At 43.1% G+C, this 14,365-nt stretch overlaps 2 protein-coding genes across 2 annotated transcripts in view; both read right to left on the minus strand.

Annotated features, from left to right (window-relative positions):
• Positions 1-3,232, minus strand: part of MAP7D2 (MAP7 domain containing 2) — a 194,876-nt gene extending 191,644 nt beyond the window's left edge. Inside the window, exon 1 of the mRNA XM_019523860.1 lies at positions 2,911-3,232. Within this exon, the coding sequence (XP_019379405.1) occupies positions 2,911-3,232 (322 nt within the window). The remainder of the gene's footprint in view (positions 1-2,910) is intronic.
• Positions 3,233-9,549: 6,317 nt separating this feature from the next.
• Positions 9,550-14,365, minus strand: part of EIF1AX (eukaryotic translation initiation factor 1A, X-linked) — a 10,313-nt gene continuing 5,497 nt past the window's right edge. Inside the window, exons 4-7 of the mRNA XM_019524139.1 lie at positions 13,543-13,593; positions 12,547-12,628; positions 12,328-12,419; positions 9,550-10,847 (exon numbers count right to left, since the gene is read on the minus strand). Coding sequence (XP_019379684.1) covers positions 10,842-10,847; positions 12,328-12,419; positions 12,547-12,628; positions 13,543-13,593 — 231 coding nt within the window. The 3' untranslated portion in view covers positions 9,550-10,841. The remainder of the gene's footprint in view (positions 10,848-12,327; positions 12,420-12,546; positions 12,629-13,542; positions 13,594-14,365) is intronic.

The raw sequence follows: 14,365 nt of genomic DNA on the forward strand, positions 1-14,365 counted from the left end.
GCCACAGGCATTGACAGAGGTCTTAGGCATTAGGACTGTGTGAAGCTTTGGTCCCTGATTTGATTCAGCGGAAATTTGGCCCGATTCAGTGGCTGAATCTGAATCAAATCAGAGGACCCTTTAATCTTGCCGAATCAAATCAGAACCTCCAAATCTATCTGGAGAGATTTGGACATAGAGACAGCTTTAAATGTTTTTTCTACGTACCTCTAGGTAGCAGGGGCTCATGAATGCTGCAATGCTGGGGTGGATGGAGCATCCCATGGGAGCACGAGGGGCTCCCCAGCATGCTCAGCAGCAGACCCAGAAGTGCTTCTGGTCCACTTCCAGGTCCCCCGGGGAGCACGCTGGAACCCGCCCCCTGCACCCCTCTGGTTTGGCAACTGGTGCCTCCTGGGTCTGGTGGGGGGGCACCTGGAGTCCCCGTGCAGCTGATTGCTGAGCTGGGTGGACACAGAGGGGCCACCAGCGTGCTCCCCAGAAGACCTGGAAGTGGACCAGAAGCATGAATGGTGTGTGCCCCCAGCAGCTGGGGGGGCATGGCTGTGTTGGCAGTGGTGGGAGTGCAGCAGCGGGAGCCCGGCGGCGGTAAGCTGGGAGCTCCCACAAATGCTGCCAGCACTGTTGGCAGTGGGGGCAGGGGTGGTGAGCACCTATCAGGGGTCAACAACCACCTGAAGGCGACACCGGCAGACACCGCCGGTGGTGTCAACGGTGGGGTGGCGAGCGGCGACCACCTTCAGGCACCGCTGACAGTGTCAGTGGCGCCTTTTTGCAGGGGGTGCACCGCCACACTCAGGGGGTGCATGTGCACCTGCATGCACCCCCTACGTGTCGCCCCTGACCAGAAGTACTTCCGGTTCACTTCTGGGTTTGCTGCCAAGCACATGGAGTGTCTCCCCGTGCTCCTGTGGGGAACCCCATCCGCCCCAGCATTGCAATGTTCACAAGCTGCACCTGCTACCTCAAGTATGTAGAAAAACCTTTTAAAGATGTGTCTGTGTCCGAATCGCTGATTCTCTGAATTACCATTGAATCTTCAGATTTGGATTTGGCCGAATCGAATCAGGGATAATGATCTGAATCAACGAATCAAATCACTGTCCCTGATTCGGGCTGAATCCGAATCAAATAGGGCCCGCTTCGCGCACCCTTATTAGGCATACTTTGCCCAGCCCCTGGGAGTTCCAAGTGGGTGGTGGGCTGTGGCTTAGGATAAGAAGCTCCTGTGCTGGTCTGGGCTTGAGGATGCAAGCTTGACAGACATAGATGTTCTTACATCTAGCAACCCACAGAAGAATGTGCCTTCTTAAGTCATTGGTCATGCTGACCTGCTACAGATGGCATTTTCAGAATACCTGCTTTTTGAAACCTAAATGATTTTTGTTGTCCTGTTAGTAAATGTAAGTCAACCATCACACTAATGGCAAGCTCTAAAGCTTACTTCAGTGAACCAAATTAACTTTCACATTACACTTACTATTGCTAGTCAGGGCAAACAAGATAAAAATGGCTGAGGATGGGGGTAGAGTTAGTTGCATGGATGCTTGGTGTGGAGAAGAGCAGAGCTGAAGGTGATTACATGATGCTTGTATTTGGAGTGCCTGAATGTGTGGTTGTTATGAACAGCCCTCCTCACACTTCTCTTTTTGAAAAGTTCTGTGACTTGTAAGGAAAGGCAAGGGAAGAGACACCCACAAATGGGAAACATACAATTTTAGGAGGAATATTTACTAATAGCATGCATTACTCTGCAGTACAAAACATGATGGAGCTGAAGCAATGACTACCTATAAGAGGTTAATACTGGTGTTAGACACTCTAAACTTGGCTGTTTTATTAACTCTGACCTTTCATTAAAAGAATAAGCTATGAAGACAGGCTTGCCAGAATGAACTAAATGCACACTTGTCCTGTTAACATAGCCTTGCAAAAACACTCTGTAATATGAACAACAGGGTTACGTGGTTGCTATCTAATCCCACTCAACTAAAGAGAGATGTCACCCTCAATGGCTTCATTCAAACAGTGAAGCCATATCAACAGTAGGGTTGCTTACAAAAATAAAACAGAAAATCTGCCACTTTGTCCCTCATTCAGCTCACTGGACATTAAAATCATTAGAAAATCTGAGTTTAGGCAAGGCTGTTGTGACATCTGGTGTTTTTACTACCTTGTCAAAGAAGAACCTAGGCAGACATAGCATTGCAGCTAAGTAAACTGGGTGCAGTCATTGTTTTTATGGGGGATATTATAATTTATGGGGTCAGACTGCAGCCTCTAATCATTGTCTTGCTTCAGATTGAGGATATATGGTAGATCATTGTACCTGCCACTGGTTCCTGTTACTTCCCTCTTTTCTACAGGAAGAAACCATGCTGTTCAATGTATCATAAAACAAAGGGAAAAATTGTACAGGAGCAAGGGTTGATGGTTGTAATGTTACAGAAATGGCTGTAATGCTGCAGTGGCTAATAAGATTAGCAGCTATTTGTGTGCAAAGGATTTAGCTTAAAGCTTTGGAGGCATAGCCCTGACAAGATATGGCATATATTAACACAATCCTTAAAGGCTTTACTAGAAACACCTCTAGACTAGTCAACAGGTGATGGTATCCTATGTTATCATCCTCTTACTGAGTTGGGTGGAGTGAGGACTTATTTCTCCACACTGTAAAATAACTGTAGTACTTTTCTTTTGCAGTTCTCTTATGTTAGTTTAGCATGGCAACCAAATGGCATAAAATATCTTCAGACTTAGCTTTTAGCAAAGCAAATAGCTTTCTTATGGTGAATATTTTCCATATTCTCTTTATTCATTCTACCTCATTTGGAAGGGTTACCCATTTCCAGGCTCTGGCTTTCATACTGACATGCTGAGCTAAGATGGATGTATAGAGATATGCAGTACCTCGCTGTGGAGCCAAGACTGCAATGCCATGCACTGCCTCAGGAAACACATTGGCTGTGCCTGGACCTGGACCGAGGAGCGCCGGGAGCTGGGAGTCTTCCTGCAACCAGCCCCGCACGCCGACCGCATCACCGTGACGCCCCGCATGAGGACCTTCCTGGAGAGGTTCCTGAAGGACGCTGTCCAAAACAAATACACCAGCGACCTGAGGGCCAAACCCAACCAGGGCAAGGTCTTCGATGTCACCTCGAAGTGGGACGCTAGCAACCATTTCATGCCCAGCAGGAGCTTCACACGCTTTGCAGACTGGTGCTCCCTCCATGGCGTCTGCCTCAACTGCCTGCCTCTGAATGGGGCCGTGTGCTTCGGCCACTGGGACAAGAGGTGCCGATGGTGCGGCTACACAGCAGAGACCCTCCCCCATGTGCTGGACAGCTGCAAGCCACACGCCAGAGCCTGGCAGCTCTGCCACAACGCTGTCCAGGACCGCCTGGTGAGAGCCATCCCAGCCGCAGCGGGGAAGATCTCCATGAACCGCACCGTCCCGGGCTGTGAGAGCCAGATGTGATCCAACATAGTTATCACCAATGAAGAGGCCAAGAAGGTCGTGATTGTGGATCGTCACCATCCCCTTCGAGAACTGGCACCAACAGTTCCCCTTTGAGGACTGGTGCCTTTGTGTTAAGGCAGAGAGGGATGAAAACAGCAGGAATGGTAGCCCTTTCTAAGGGCATGAGACTTGCCAGGTTTCAGGCAGAGCAGTGCAGGTGTTTCTGAGAAAGTTCTGAAAACAAATAAAAAATGCAAATAGGTGTGGAGTGAGGAGGGTGGCACTCACTCCATCTGCTCATGGAGCTTGGGGAACCCCAGCAGCGGGAGGTTCACCTTCAGGAACACTGGCGATGGGTAGGGGGTGTATACAGGTGCACATGCACCCCCTGAGATTGGCTGCCACCACTGCTGGCCACTCAGCACTTGCCATCCCCCTCGCCGTGGCCTCCTGCGGGTCGCCCTTGCTCAGGCTGCCCTCTCCGCCATCACCGTGGCTGCCTGCGGGTGGTCCCTGCTTGCTGCCACCACGCCACCACTGCTGCCACCTGTGGGCAGTTGCTGTGTCCCCCCAGCCTTGGGAGACATGAGGCATTCATCTTCAGGAACACCAGCTGCTCCACCAAACAAAAATCCAAGGAGATGCGGTGGGGTCTCACAACATCCCCAGCAATCCTGAACACCTTCTTGCTTGAAACACTGGTTGGTGGGCAGGACCGGTGTACCTGGGCAACCGTGGCCAGATCCTGCCACACCTGGTTCTGGGTTGCCCAGTAGGCCAAGGGGTCACAATCCAGCAGCTTCATGTCCTCGGTGAGATAGGCAGCCACCGAGGCCTCTGCACTACCTGCCTGATGGTGGGGTCTGGTGCCTCTGGAACCCAACATTGCAGCCATGCCCTTGGCCTATATTGGCAGCAGGTGTGGTGGAGAAGATTGGCTCATGATTGGAGTGCTGGCATGGGAAAGTGGATCCCCCTCTTCCCTGTCCCCCCCACCTCTGCCCTTCTGCCTCTCTGACTTCGTTCACCAGCACCTCCATCCAGTGATCGAGGCTTTTGCTGCTGCAAAACCCTCGATTCATCCTCGGGTCGCACATGCTCACCATCACATGAACCGTACTGGACCGCAATGGATCCAGCCATTTTTTGATGCCTTCTTTCAGCTGTTTCACCAGTGTCTGCACCATTGGTGAAAGCCGCTTGCCTCAGTCAGGAACATCAATCACCCGGAACTTCTTCATTTTAGTCTCAAGCTCCTTCACTACAGGGATCACCTGGCTAAGGAGGGCAATGCCAGCGCTGAGGTTCTTGGTAGCCTTGAGGAGCAGCTTGAGGACCACCAAGATCTGGGAGATGGTATCCTACTCTTGGACACCAGAGCCTGAAAAAGCTTCAGGCAGCCCCACCAACTGAGAGACAGAGGCCCTGTCTGGGTGGAGCCCAGAACCATGGGCTCCATCTGCAAAGAGGCCTCTGAGGAGCCAGAGGGCGGGGCCATAGACCCTGAAGGGTGCGGCATGACAAGCATGCCTGTTTGCACGGCCTGTTCATTAGGCTCTAGTTGTGTGGCTCCCTGGGGGCTGGGCAGAGTAGGAGCTGGGGGTGTGTGTCCCTCCTTGGCTCTGGCTCAGCTGCCCTGCAGCTGACTGGATCGGGGTCCCTCCCTCCCTGCCAAGGGCCCCATCTATCTCCCAGGCCCATGACAGACTTCCTGGGCTAAGGGGTTGGGGCGGCAGATTGCCCCCTCAGTCCCCCTCAGGCCATAACAAACACTTTGCGCTTTGTCTTGGGGAGAGCGGGGGTGGTAGCTACAGCCTGTGTTACCTGTGGGAGCTGGCAACTCAGCAGGCTCTGCTGGGGCTGCAAGAGGTTCATACCTGTTGCAAAGCTCCAGCGGGGCAGGGACCTTGGTGCAGCAGGCCTTGAGGCCCTTGACCACCTTGGTCCAACCCCTTGGCGGGACAGCATGGGACGTCTCTGAGTCCTCCCTTGTCCTGGAAGATGACCTTGGTCTACCTTCCGCCTCCAGGGGGTGAAGGGCCTGGTAGTAGGAGTCTATCTCCTGCTCACCATCCATGATGGCGCAATCTCTGGACTGCGGCCTGGAGCTCCTCCAGCTGCTGTGCCAGAGACCCCAGTAGGGAGCAGACCTCACAAGGGAAGGTGGTTATGCTCCTGAATTGCTTTGGAGGCTTCCAGTTCAATTCAGATGTTTTAATGCCCCCCCCTCCCCCCGATTCGATTCCAATTCAGAGATTTGGCTGCTGAATCGGGCTGAATCTCCTCCAAATTGAATCAGCTACAGAAGCTTCACACAGCTCTAATATCCAAATACTCTACATAAAGGGGCAGTTCAATGGAATATGTATGAAGATATCTTTTTGCACTCCTCCCAGCATAACTCAGAATATGCTCTGGTTATGATGTTTAGATGGAATTCCAAGTCCAGTGCAGTAATTTGACCAGACTTTCTTACTGCCAAAGAAGGAGGCAGAATATAAGTGTCTGTTTCGATCTCCACTTCTGAGAGTTCTGTACATAAATCTTGCTCCCAGTTTTGAATGTATGTAGCTTTGGAGGGTTTTTTGCTTAATTTAAACATAAAGTTATCCTAACAAACAGCAGTAATATTGTAGCCTTCCACAGGATCTTGAAGTTTACTGACTTTGTGCACTGAAAGAATTGTCACAGCAAATGTTATCTCCACTGATAGAAGACATAAGTAGGAAATCAAATTGTCAGCCTATAAACTGAAAAAATGTTGATTCCATGATGACAATGATTCTCAGGTAGGATGAAATACCTACCAAAGCCCCTTGAGAAACCTGGTAGTTCATGGGTAATGGAAAACTGCATGGGCTAGAATTGGTAGAGAAAAACTGGATGCCAAATGCAAGCAAAATAGACTAAAAGGTGTCTTGAGGTCTTTATGGATTTGAGGCATACTTGTGATTGACTGCTGAGATGACAAAAATGGAAAGCATTTCTGGTCAGTAGTGTATGCAGCTCTAATATTCCTTTTTTAAATTAAAATTTTTGCACATTAGGAGAAGAAGCCTTTTCCAAATAGGTCAGACAGTTCCCATGGTGTGAAATGAAAGGGCACAGAGTCAAGTTAAAGAATTCTATTGTCCTGACTGATCAAGTCCAGGAAAGAGAGATATGAGAGGACATGTGGATAGGCTTCTCAAGTTTGGAATAAAAGGCTGCAGCAATGTTGCAAAGCTTTGCAAACAGCAGCTATGCCACATAGCTACATTACTGGAGACCTCTAGTGGAGATGCCCTATATGCCAGTGGAGTTTTTTAACTGGTATGCCAGTGTCTAGCCAAGGGCTGTGTTGGCCTAGCTCCATTGCAGAAAGAGCATAATTTTCCCCCCACACTTTTACCCAACAGAGATATGCCAGCAGAAGGTTGTCATAGAGAATCAGAAGGGCATCCACTTTTGAACTGAGGTTTTATTTCCATCCTAGAGTTGAAGATTTTGTTTTCTTGTTATAGCTGTTGGTGTGGCTTTCTGGTTGTAAACAGATCTGTATAGGAAATACCACACTGCTCAAACACTGACCTGATAGAAGAGTCCTTCAGAGACCATTAATGGCTCCCAGAGAAATGACCAAGTGGTTTGTCAATGTGTTACAAAAACCTGCCAGATGAATTACTAAAATTTGTTTGCATACATGCCAACTCTATAGGACAATGGCTTCCCTGCATAACTGGGTTGTTCTGGAATCTACTTCCTCACATAAAAATATTGCATTGGCTATCATTAATTGCATGACAGGAGTAAGAAAATTTGTGTAACTTGGGTGCACTGTCCTGATCTCTAAAATGCCTCCTCTTTGAACTACCAAACTGGTGAATGTACTTCTCACACCATCAATAAAGCAACACTTGATGTGAACAGTATAGGAAGCAAAGAAAAAGAAACACCTTTGCATACCTGGTTTTGGTTCTTCTAACTGTTGACTGATGCTAGATTGTCTTGGATTTGAATTTGCATGTTTATTCAGAGATGGAAAGCAGGCATCACTGAGTCTCATGAAGGCAGTTTTACATGGGAATGTGCAATGGCAATATATTCATAAGGCAACATTATCTCAAGAAATACAAATTTATCTTCACTATTAGAAGACTCTATGCCAAGTCGGTGGTGGTCAACCTCTTGCCTGAGGAGCCATGTCATCCAACCCTGGGTCCAGAAACTTGGCAGTGGGGGAATGGTGGCAGCATTAATTGCTCTGCTGCTGCCAGATTTCCAGACCTGTGGGGAGTCTCCTGGACTGGATAACATGGCCAGAATACACTGGCGACCGGTGTGTGGAGTCACTCCACAACTGGATCTGGCATGCAGGATCAGGCTGCGATGTGGGGTGGAGGATTAGGCCAGCATGCAGCCAAACCCAGGGCTAGGCTGCATGAGAGATAGGGCTGCTATGCACATCTGGATACAGCATGCTGGATCATACCCTGTACATGGGATCTGCTCTGCAGATCCCACTCATTTGACCTCCAGGGCTGGAAGGTTGAGTGACAACATTGTGCAAAGGTGGACCATCAAGCCTTCAGCATAGTAAAACACATGAGGTATCTGATAAATTCTATTTTTGAGTTATAATCATGTGAGACTTGGTCTTACCTCCACGCTCAAGGACAACCGGCAACATAAGCTAGCAGAGACAGAAACTAACCAAGTTTTTTTCCACATTTGCTTGCCGTATTGTATGCTGCCAAATAAGAATGGGCCTGAGAAGGATTACCCATGCTGTGCAAATTTCTCTGTTAATCCTCATGAAGAAAAGCTTTTATTTTATTTAGTGGAAGATAGCTAATATGCTGAACTAAAGCAGCAGAGCTTTTAGGAGGAAAAAAAAATGCTAACAGTATAGTGGCACCTACTGTTGTAAGGACAAGAAAGATTGGGAGAAATATCAGAAGAGCATTCTACTGCTTATGACTGACAGGTCAGACTTCCTACCTGCACAATGAAGTAATCTAACCTCCAACAATGACAATATCATGATACACTTGTGCAAAATGTACACATTCGAAAATATGCTTGGCCTCTTCAGTTAAATGCACAAAAGGTGGATTTAATCCATCTCTAACATTAATACCAACATTTTAAGGGTCACACAATCCAGCAAATTCATCAACAGCTGTTATGAACCCCCCAAAACATTCACACACACACACACACACACACACACACACACACACACACACACAGGACTCCCGTAGTATGAGCTTTCAGCATCATCCTTCTTGCCAAATTTTAAGGTCAGTCATCTTTATTGCTTCTCAAGGTTCCTTAGGCACTCAAGGGAAGTGGTTTAAAGAGGGAAATGTTTTAAAAAAAACAAACTGCTAGAGCCCCATGAAACTTAATTCATAAATCAGATCCTGCAGCCTACAAGTGAATACACAGGTCAGCTAAACAGAACAGAAACTCTGTAAACAATGCATGTCAGTCTCCAAATCTCAGAAGTTGTAAGTTTCTCTACACGTCTGTGTAGAACATGAAATAAATTTTGCGGAGAAAAAAAAATGTATACCGAAGAAACACTCATTTCCTCTGAAGTAAGAGACCACTTCAGCAGAGATACTAGAAATCTATAATGCACCGGACACTGGGGAGGAAAGTATGACACTTCAGCTAAACACTCAGACAGCACTTGGAAACCTTTAGGCTGTGGGTTGGAGTCAATTCAGTTTAGGTTAGAAGGTGCGCGCTAGGGCCCAGTAGCTGCTACCACTTTTCCTTGCAACAGCATGGGGAAGGTACTTGGAGCCAGCACTTTTCCCCGTGGTCGCTGGGGGAAATGACTTCTGCTGGAGCCCCTTGCCAAGAAACACAACTGAAGCCCCAAATCTGCAGGCCAGATCAAATAGCTCTGCGGGCAGGATCTGGCCCATCTGCTATAGCTTGCCAACCCCTGCTCCAGGGAAGTTTAGTCTGAATATTCAACCACTTCCAAAATGACTGTTTAAAACAATGAGACCAACTCTTCATTTTTTAAGCTTGTTTTCTCTATTGGGATAGTCACTTTACATCATACCTAATAGACTGTATAATGAATACAAGTGTCAAGAATCAAATTTTATATGGCACAAAATAAAGAGTTAAATTCTCCATGTTATCTTGTCTTCAGAAATGCCAAATTCAAAATACATAATTAAAAAAGACACAAAGCTAAAGCTACTACATGAAAATATTTGCATGATGATGTTAGTCTTTATTCAACTTCTTAGCTGTAACTCCTCCATTCAGAAGCTGGAGATAAGCTTTCCACTAGTTTGTCTCATTAGTTAATTCTGGATAAAAAGATTTTAATTTTTCAATTTATATTCAGTTATTCAATGTTTACACACTTTAATGTGATACCTTACAATGTATGGAACTTAAGATCAAAATAAAACTTTACTTTTAACATAACCTTTTCATAATGTAAAAATATTATATATATAATGTTTAACAAACCAAGAATGTGTAGCATTTATTTGGATCAGGGAAAAAGTATTTTATGTATGTTTCAATACAAAAAAAACCCTCCATTAGCTGTTAAACTGTTAATATTTTGTTTCAATGTATCACTGCTAAATTGAATGTCACCCAGTGTTTAGCTTCTGCAACTACAGTGTAACTACTGTACTTACAAATACAGAAGAGTGATTAAAATGTGACAGTTTTAAACAACTGCAAATTTGAGATGCTGCTTGCTTTTTACATTTACTCATCCCCACGTTGTGGCAAATTTACATCTTTGAAATAATGAGTGCTGAATTATCAAAAATCAGTATAAAAATAGCAGCATGCTAGTAAAACATGACAAGCAGATCTGTACATTATGAATTTAAATGCAGATTTCTGCCTTTCTTTTATATTATCAAAGTCTTTTCAAGTTAGCTTCAAGGCAAGGGGTATATATGGACAGATACTGCATAATATGCCTAGACACTAATCTGAGCTGGGTATTTAATCAAAATCCATAATAATTACAGGGTAAACAGTTTTTATTTCAAAATTCAGGTTTAACTGGAAATGTAGTGATGAAAGCAGAAGAGGCAAGACCTTTACAACAGCAGATGTAAATGTGTCTTTCTTACACCCAGAGGAACAAGCTCTTTTTTTCCCCAGAGAGCTTGCAGTTGTGGCATTTTATTTAACCTTTATGATAATCCAGCATTATCCATTTCTAAAGAAATATAAATACTTTAAAACAAACATTGAAAATAAATCCATTTGATGTAACAAACTACACCCATTATTGATACGTTTCAGTCGTCTTAAAAGAAAGGGACTTTACCCAAAAATCAAAATATCAATGTAGAACAATCCTTGGAGGAAAAAAGTTGGAATGTAAACCTCTTAGCCCAATTTAGATCTGAAAAAGGAAAAACAGAGAAACACCACATGTTGAGAAATATAGTTTTGAAACAAGCAAACAAGTTTGTCTTGAAATGCATTTTAACGACTTAGCTTAAAAAGAAAATCCACAATAAACCCATTCCACAAGGGATTTTATTTTTTAAATCTTCAGTTTCTCTTGCTGCTGTTAGCACATAAGCAACTGCCCCCTACCACCCTCTTGATCATCAGGTTCCACATCCCTACACAGAAATTAATAAGCAAGGGTTTCAACAAATCATCATTAGAAAACAACCAAACAAGGACTATGAATTTCCTGAGGACTGCGAAACAAAAAACAAAAAACAACTAACCAAACAAAAAAAGTAAAAGAAGAAAAATCAGGATTTAAGGGAAAGTTATAATTCAAACCATAAGCAGTTTAAGCTGTTACTGACAAAGGGAATTACTTTAATTGTTCTTTATAAGCATGTTCCAGTGTGGAAATCACTAGCTTTCTCACATTAATTGTGGACTTGAGCCTATTTAAATCCTATTACAGACTTGCTGAATGAAGTAAAAATGTTTCACCAATGTTGCTTTGTACGGTTTAATTCTGCTCTGATGCCTTGCTAGGGAACCCTGTTTTCTTGCCACTCTTGATGACTGATGCAGCACTTTCCTCGCTTCTGATACAACGCATTATTAATGCTTAGCAGTATTAGTTGTACTGTTAATAGTTTCAACTACCACAGCTCCATTAGTTTATAAAATGCAGCACACTGTTTTCTAGCATGTATACATTTGGAAATTCAGATATTTTTATTTGCATATTTCTAAGGTCACTTGAATAAATACAGGTCACCAGTGAACATTACTGGAATAAAATTAATTGCTGAAGTTAACTACACTGTAGCAATTATATTTAACACTTAATTTGTTTCTTCCTATTAAACTGTTAAACCCCAACCTCTGATAGGTCAAAAGTTTTTTCAAGGTCTGTAGCAAAAGTCAGAATTACATTTGACATCCTCCAAATTTTCTAATCTAAGATGCCATGTAGAGGTTTGCAAGGAAGGTAAAACAGCTCAACAGTTTAGCTTACATAGGACTAATTTTGCAAACAGTGCACCCTTCATATTTTAAATACCTAAAAATACAAAGGCTTAATACATCCGACTTTTGAGAATTTAAGCGATAGAAAATATGCAAGTTATATTTTCTACTTGGAGCTTAAAAATTAAAAGTACATTAATCTGTATGGAATAACCACACGAATGCTTAAGATAAAACTGTTACATGGCCACAGACCAGAAGGTCTTCATTAACACTTTTTCATGGAACTGACCAAAGAGTGAGCGAATCCTATTTTAATCAAAGGCTGGGCAGCTTTTAAGAAGCATTATCTACCTTGGTTAAAAGCTTTCAAAGTTTTACCATATCACGCTACCCAGATTAAGTAGAGAATATCATAAGGGATGGGCGCTTCATGCTTAACATTACAATGTTTTACTTACATCATCAATATCTTCATCATCATCTCCAATATCATCAAACTGGATTTCATCATCATCACCAGGACCAAATGTGTCCGTTTCATTGATTTTAGCTAAAGAGCAGACATTAAAGTAACAATTAGGAAGAGAGAGTTGACACGTACATTTAAAAAGAGGTCACAGGGCTTTTGGGTACATTCACTCCCCATGTCTTTCAGTGTGATCTTGAAAAATTCTTACCATGCTCTGGAAGTTCTCCATATGCCTTCAGACTTCTGGCTTCATCTGCATTATATTTTAGAATGACATCAGCCTTGTTATCCTAAGTAAGAGGTTGCTTAAATATATTAGTCAGCATTGTAGAAAGGTTTCTGCCTCCTATAATTTCACAGGCTAGCAAGGTCTCTCTTATTTGGACAGTAGAGACTTATGCTTTCTGAAAGCAATTTCATTTTTATTAATGAAATGAAGACTAATGTGTCTAAACATATTCAACCTAAATCAGACTAAGTAGATCAGATCCTGGCATGTTCCTATTGCACAGGCCATCTCTAAAAAAAAAAAAAAAAAAAATTCAAAGATTAAGCATTCTAAATTGCTCATCCTTCTTTTCTCCCTCTAGATACAACATCCACAATGATACATTCTCAAGTCTTTTGTCAAAAAGGCACAGCTTTCTGGCATTAAAAATGAATTATACAGTTGCCCAAAGCACCCAATAGGTTGCTACAACCATGTTGTATAGTAATGCAATTCACTGAGAATGTCATAGTAAACATGTAAGTCTGAAAATCTATTTTTTACAAGACTTAAATTGTTACAATAGGAATTCAAACATGTGCAATGCAAAGAATACATGTAATTGCTGATCCAACAGCAGCTCCGAGAAGGTGTCTTCTTAAAATGGACTATTTGCCATTGAAAGGCACAGAAGCTATACACAAAGCAGCAAGCTGAAAAAGGAAGCACCTCAATGCCACTAAGTATTCTCTGCCACATATGTAAGGAAGAGAGGAACAGAGGATTGAAGAAGTCATAACCTATCTATGATGGACTTTCTGTGCCACACAAGACATCATAAATATATTAAATGTTGTGTGTGGTACACTTAAGTATGCTCTGGTACAATTAAATCGAAATCCACTCAGTGCTCTTTAACAGACTTTTACTAATATTTAACGAATGCTGTGCACTATTAATTGTAACAGTTCAGTGGTAAATGTATAGCATTTTTACCTGGTAGTCTCTCAAGCCAACCAATATGATGTCAGATGTATTTATCCAAACCTGAAATCCAAAAATAGGAAAAATAATGTTGAACCATTCTATACATTCACATCTTTCTGAGAATAAGCAGTTTAACAGTAGTAGTTTCACAGTATTCCCACGTCTAATGAAGAATACCAGCATAAACATAAGAGTATTCACATTTAGACAGCTAGTTTCAATATTGACATAAGACCCCCACTGCTGGTCGAAGTAAGTTAATCCAACATATCACAGAGCTATATAAAAAGTATGAATAAAAAGCACTTAAAAGGCTTCTCACCTGATGGATGGCTACTAAATGTTAAAGTTTGGCGAAGAAATCTAAACATCAAGCAACCAATTCTATTGTTTAAATTCTACAAAGGATCAAGTGAAAAAAAAAGAAGAAAAAAAAAAGAAAAATGGATGGACTACTTAAGGGGAGAGGGAGTTGGGAATCTGAACTGAATTGTTTCTGGTAGGCCTTCATGTTAATTAGTAAAATATACATTAACAGCTCTGAAACCAATAAGGACTTGACATGTTAATTTTTTTTGTAATTCCTATCAATACTGGTATTTTGAGAATACATTCAAGGAAAAGTATTCAGAGGAGTGATTTTGTGCTTTAAAGATACTATTTTGTGCTCTGAAAGCCACATAAATTTGTGTTTTCCATTTGAAGAATGTTAAATTAAAAAAAAAGTTCAATTATTCACCTCTCCATTATTCCAGTACCCTTAGATGTTTTGGAGGTCAGCAACCCCCCCCCCCCCCAAAAAAGGGCCTTTTTAAGGGGGGGGAACGTTTAA

The sequence above is a fragment of the Gavialis gangeticus genome, unplaced genomic scaffold (genome assembly GCF_001723915.1).
Source record: "Gavialis gangeticus isolate Ggan-Ray unplaced genomic scaffold, GavGan_comp1, whole genome shotgun sequence".
In the NCBI taxonomy this organism is placed as follows: Eukaryota; Metazoa; Chordata; order Crocodylia; family Gavialidae; genus Gavialis; species Gavialis gangeticus.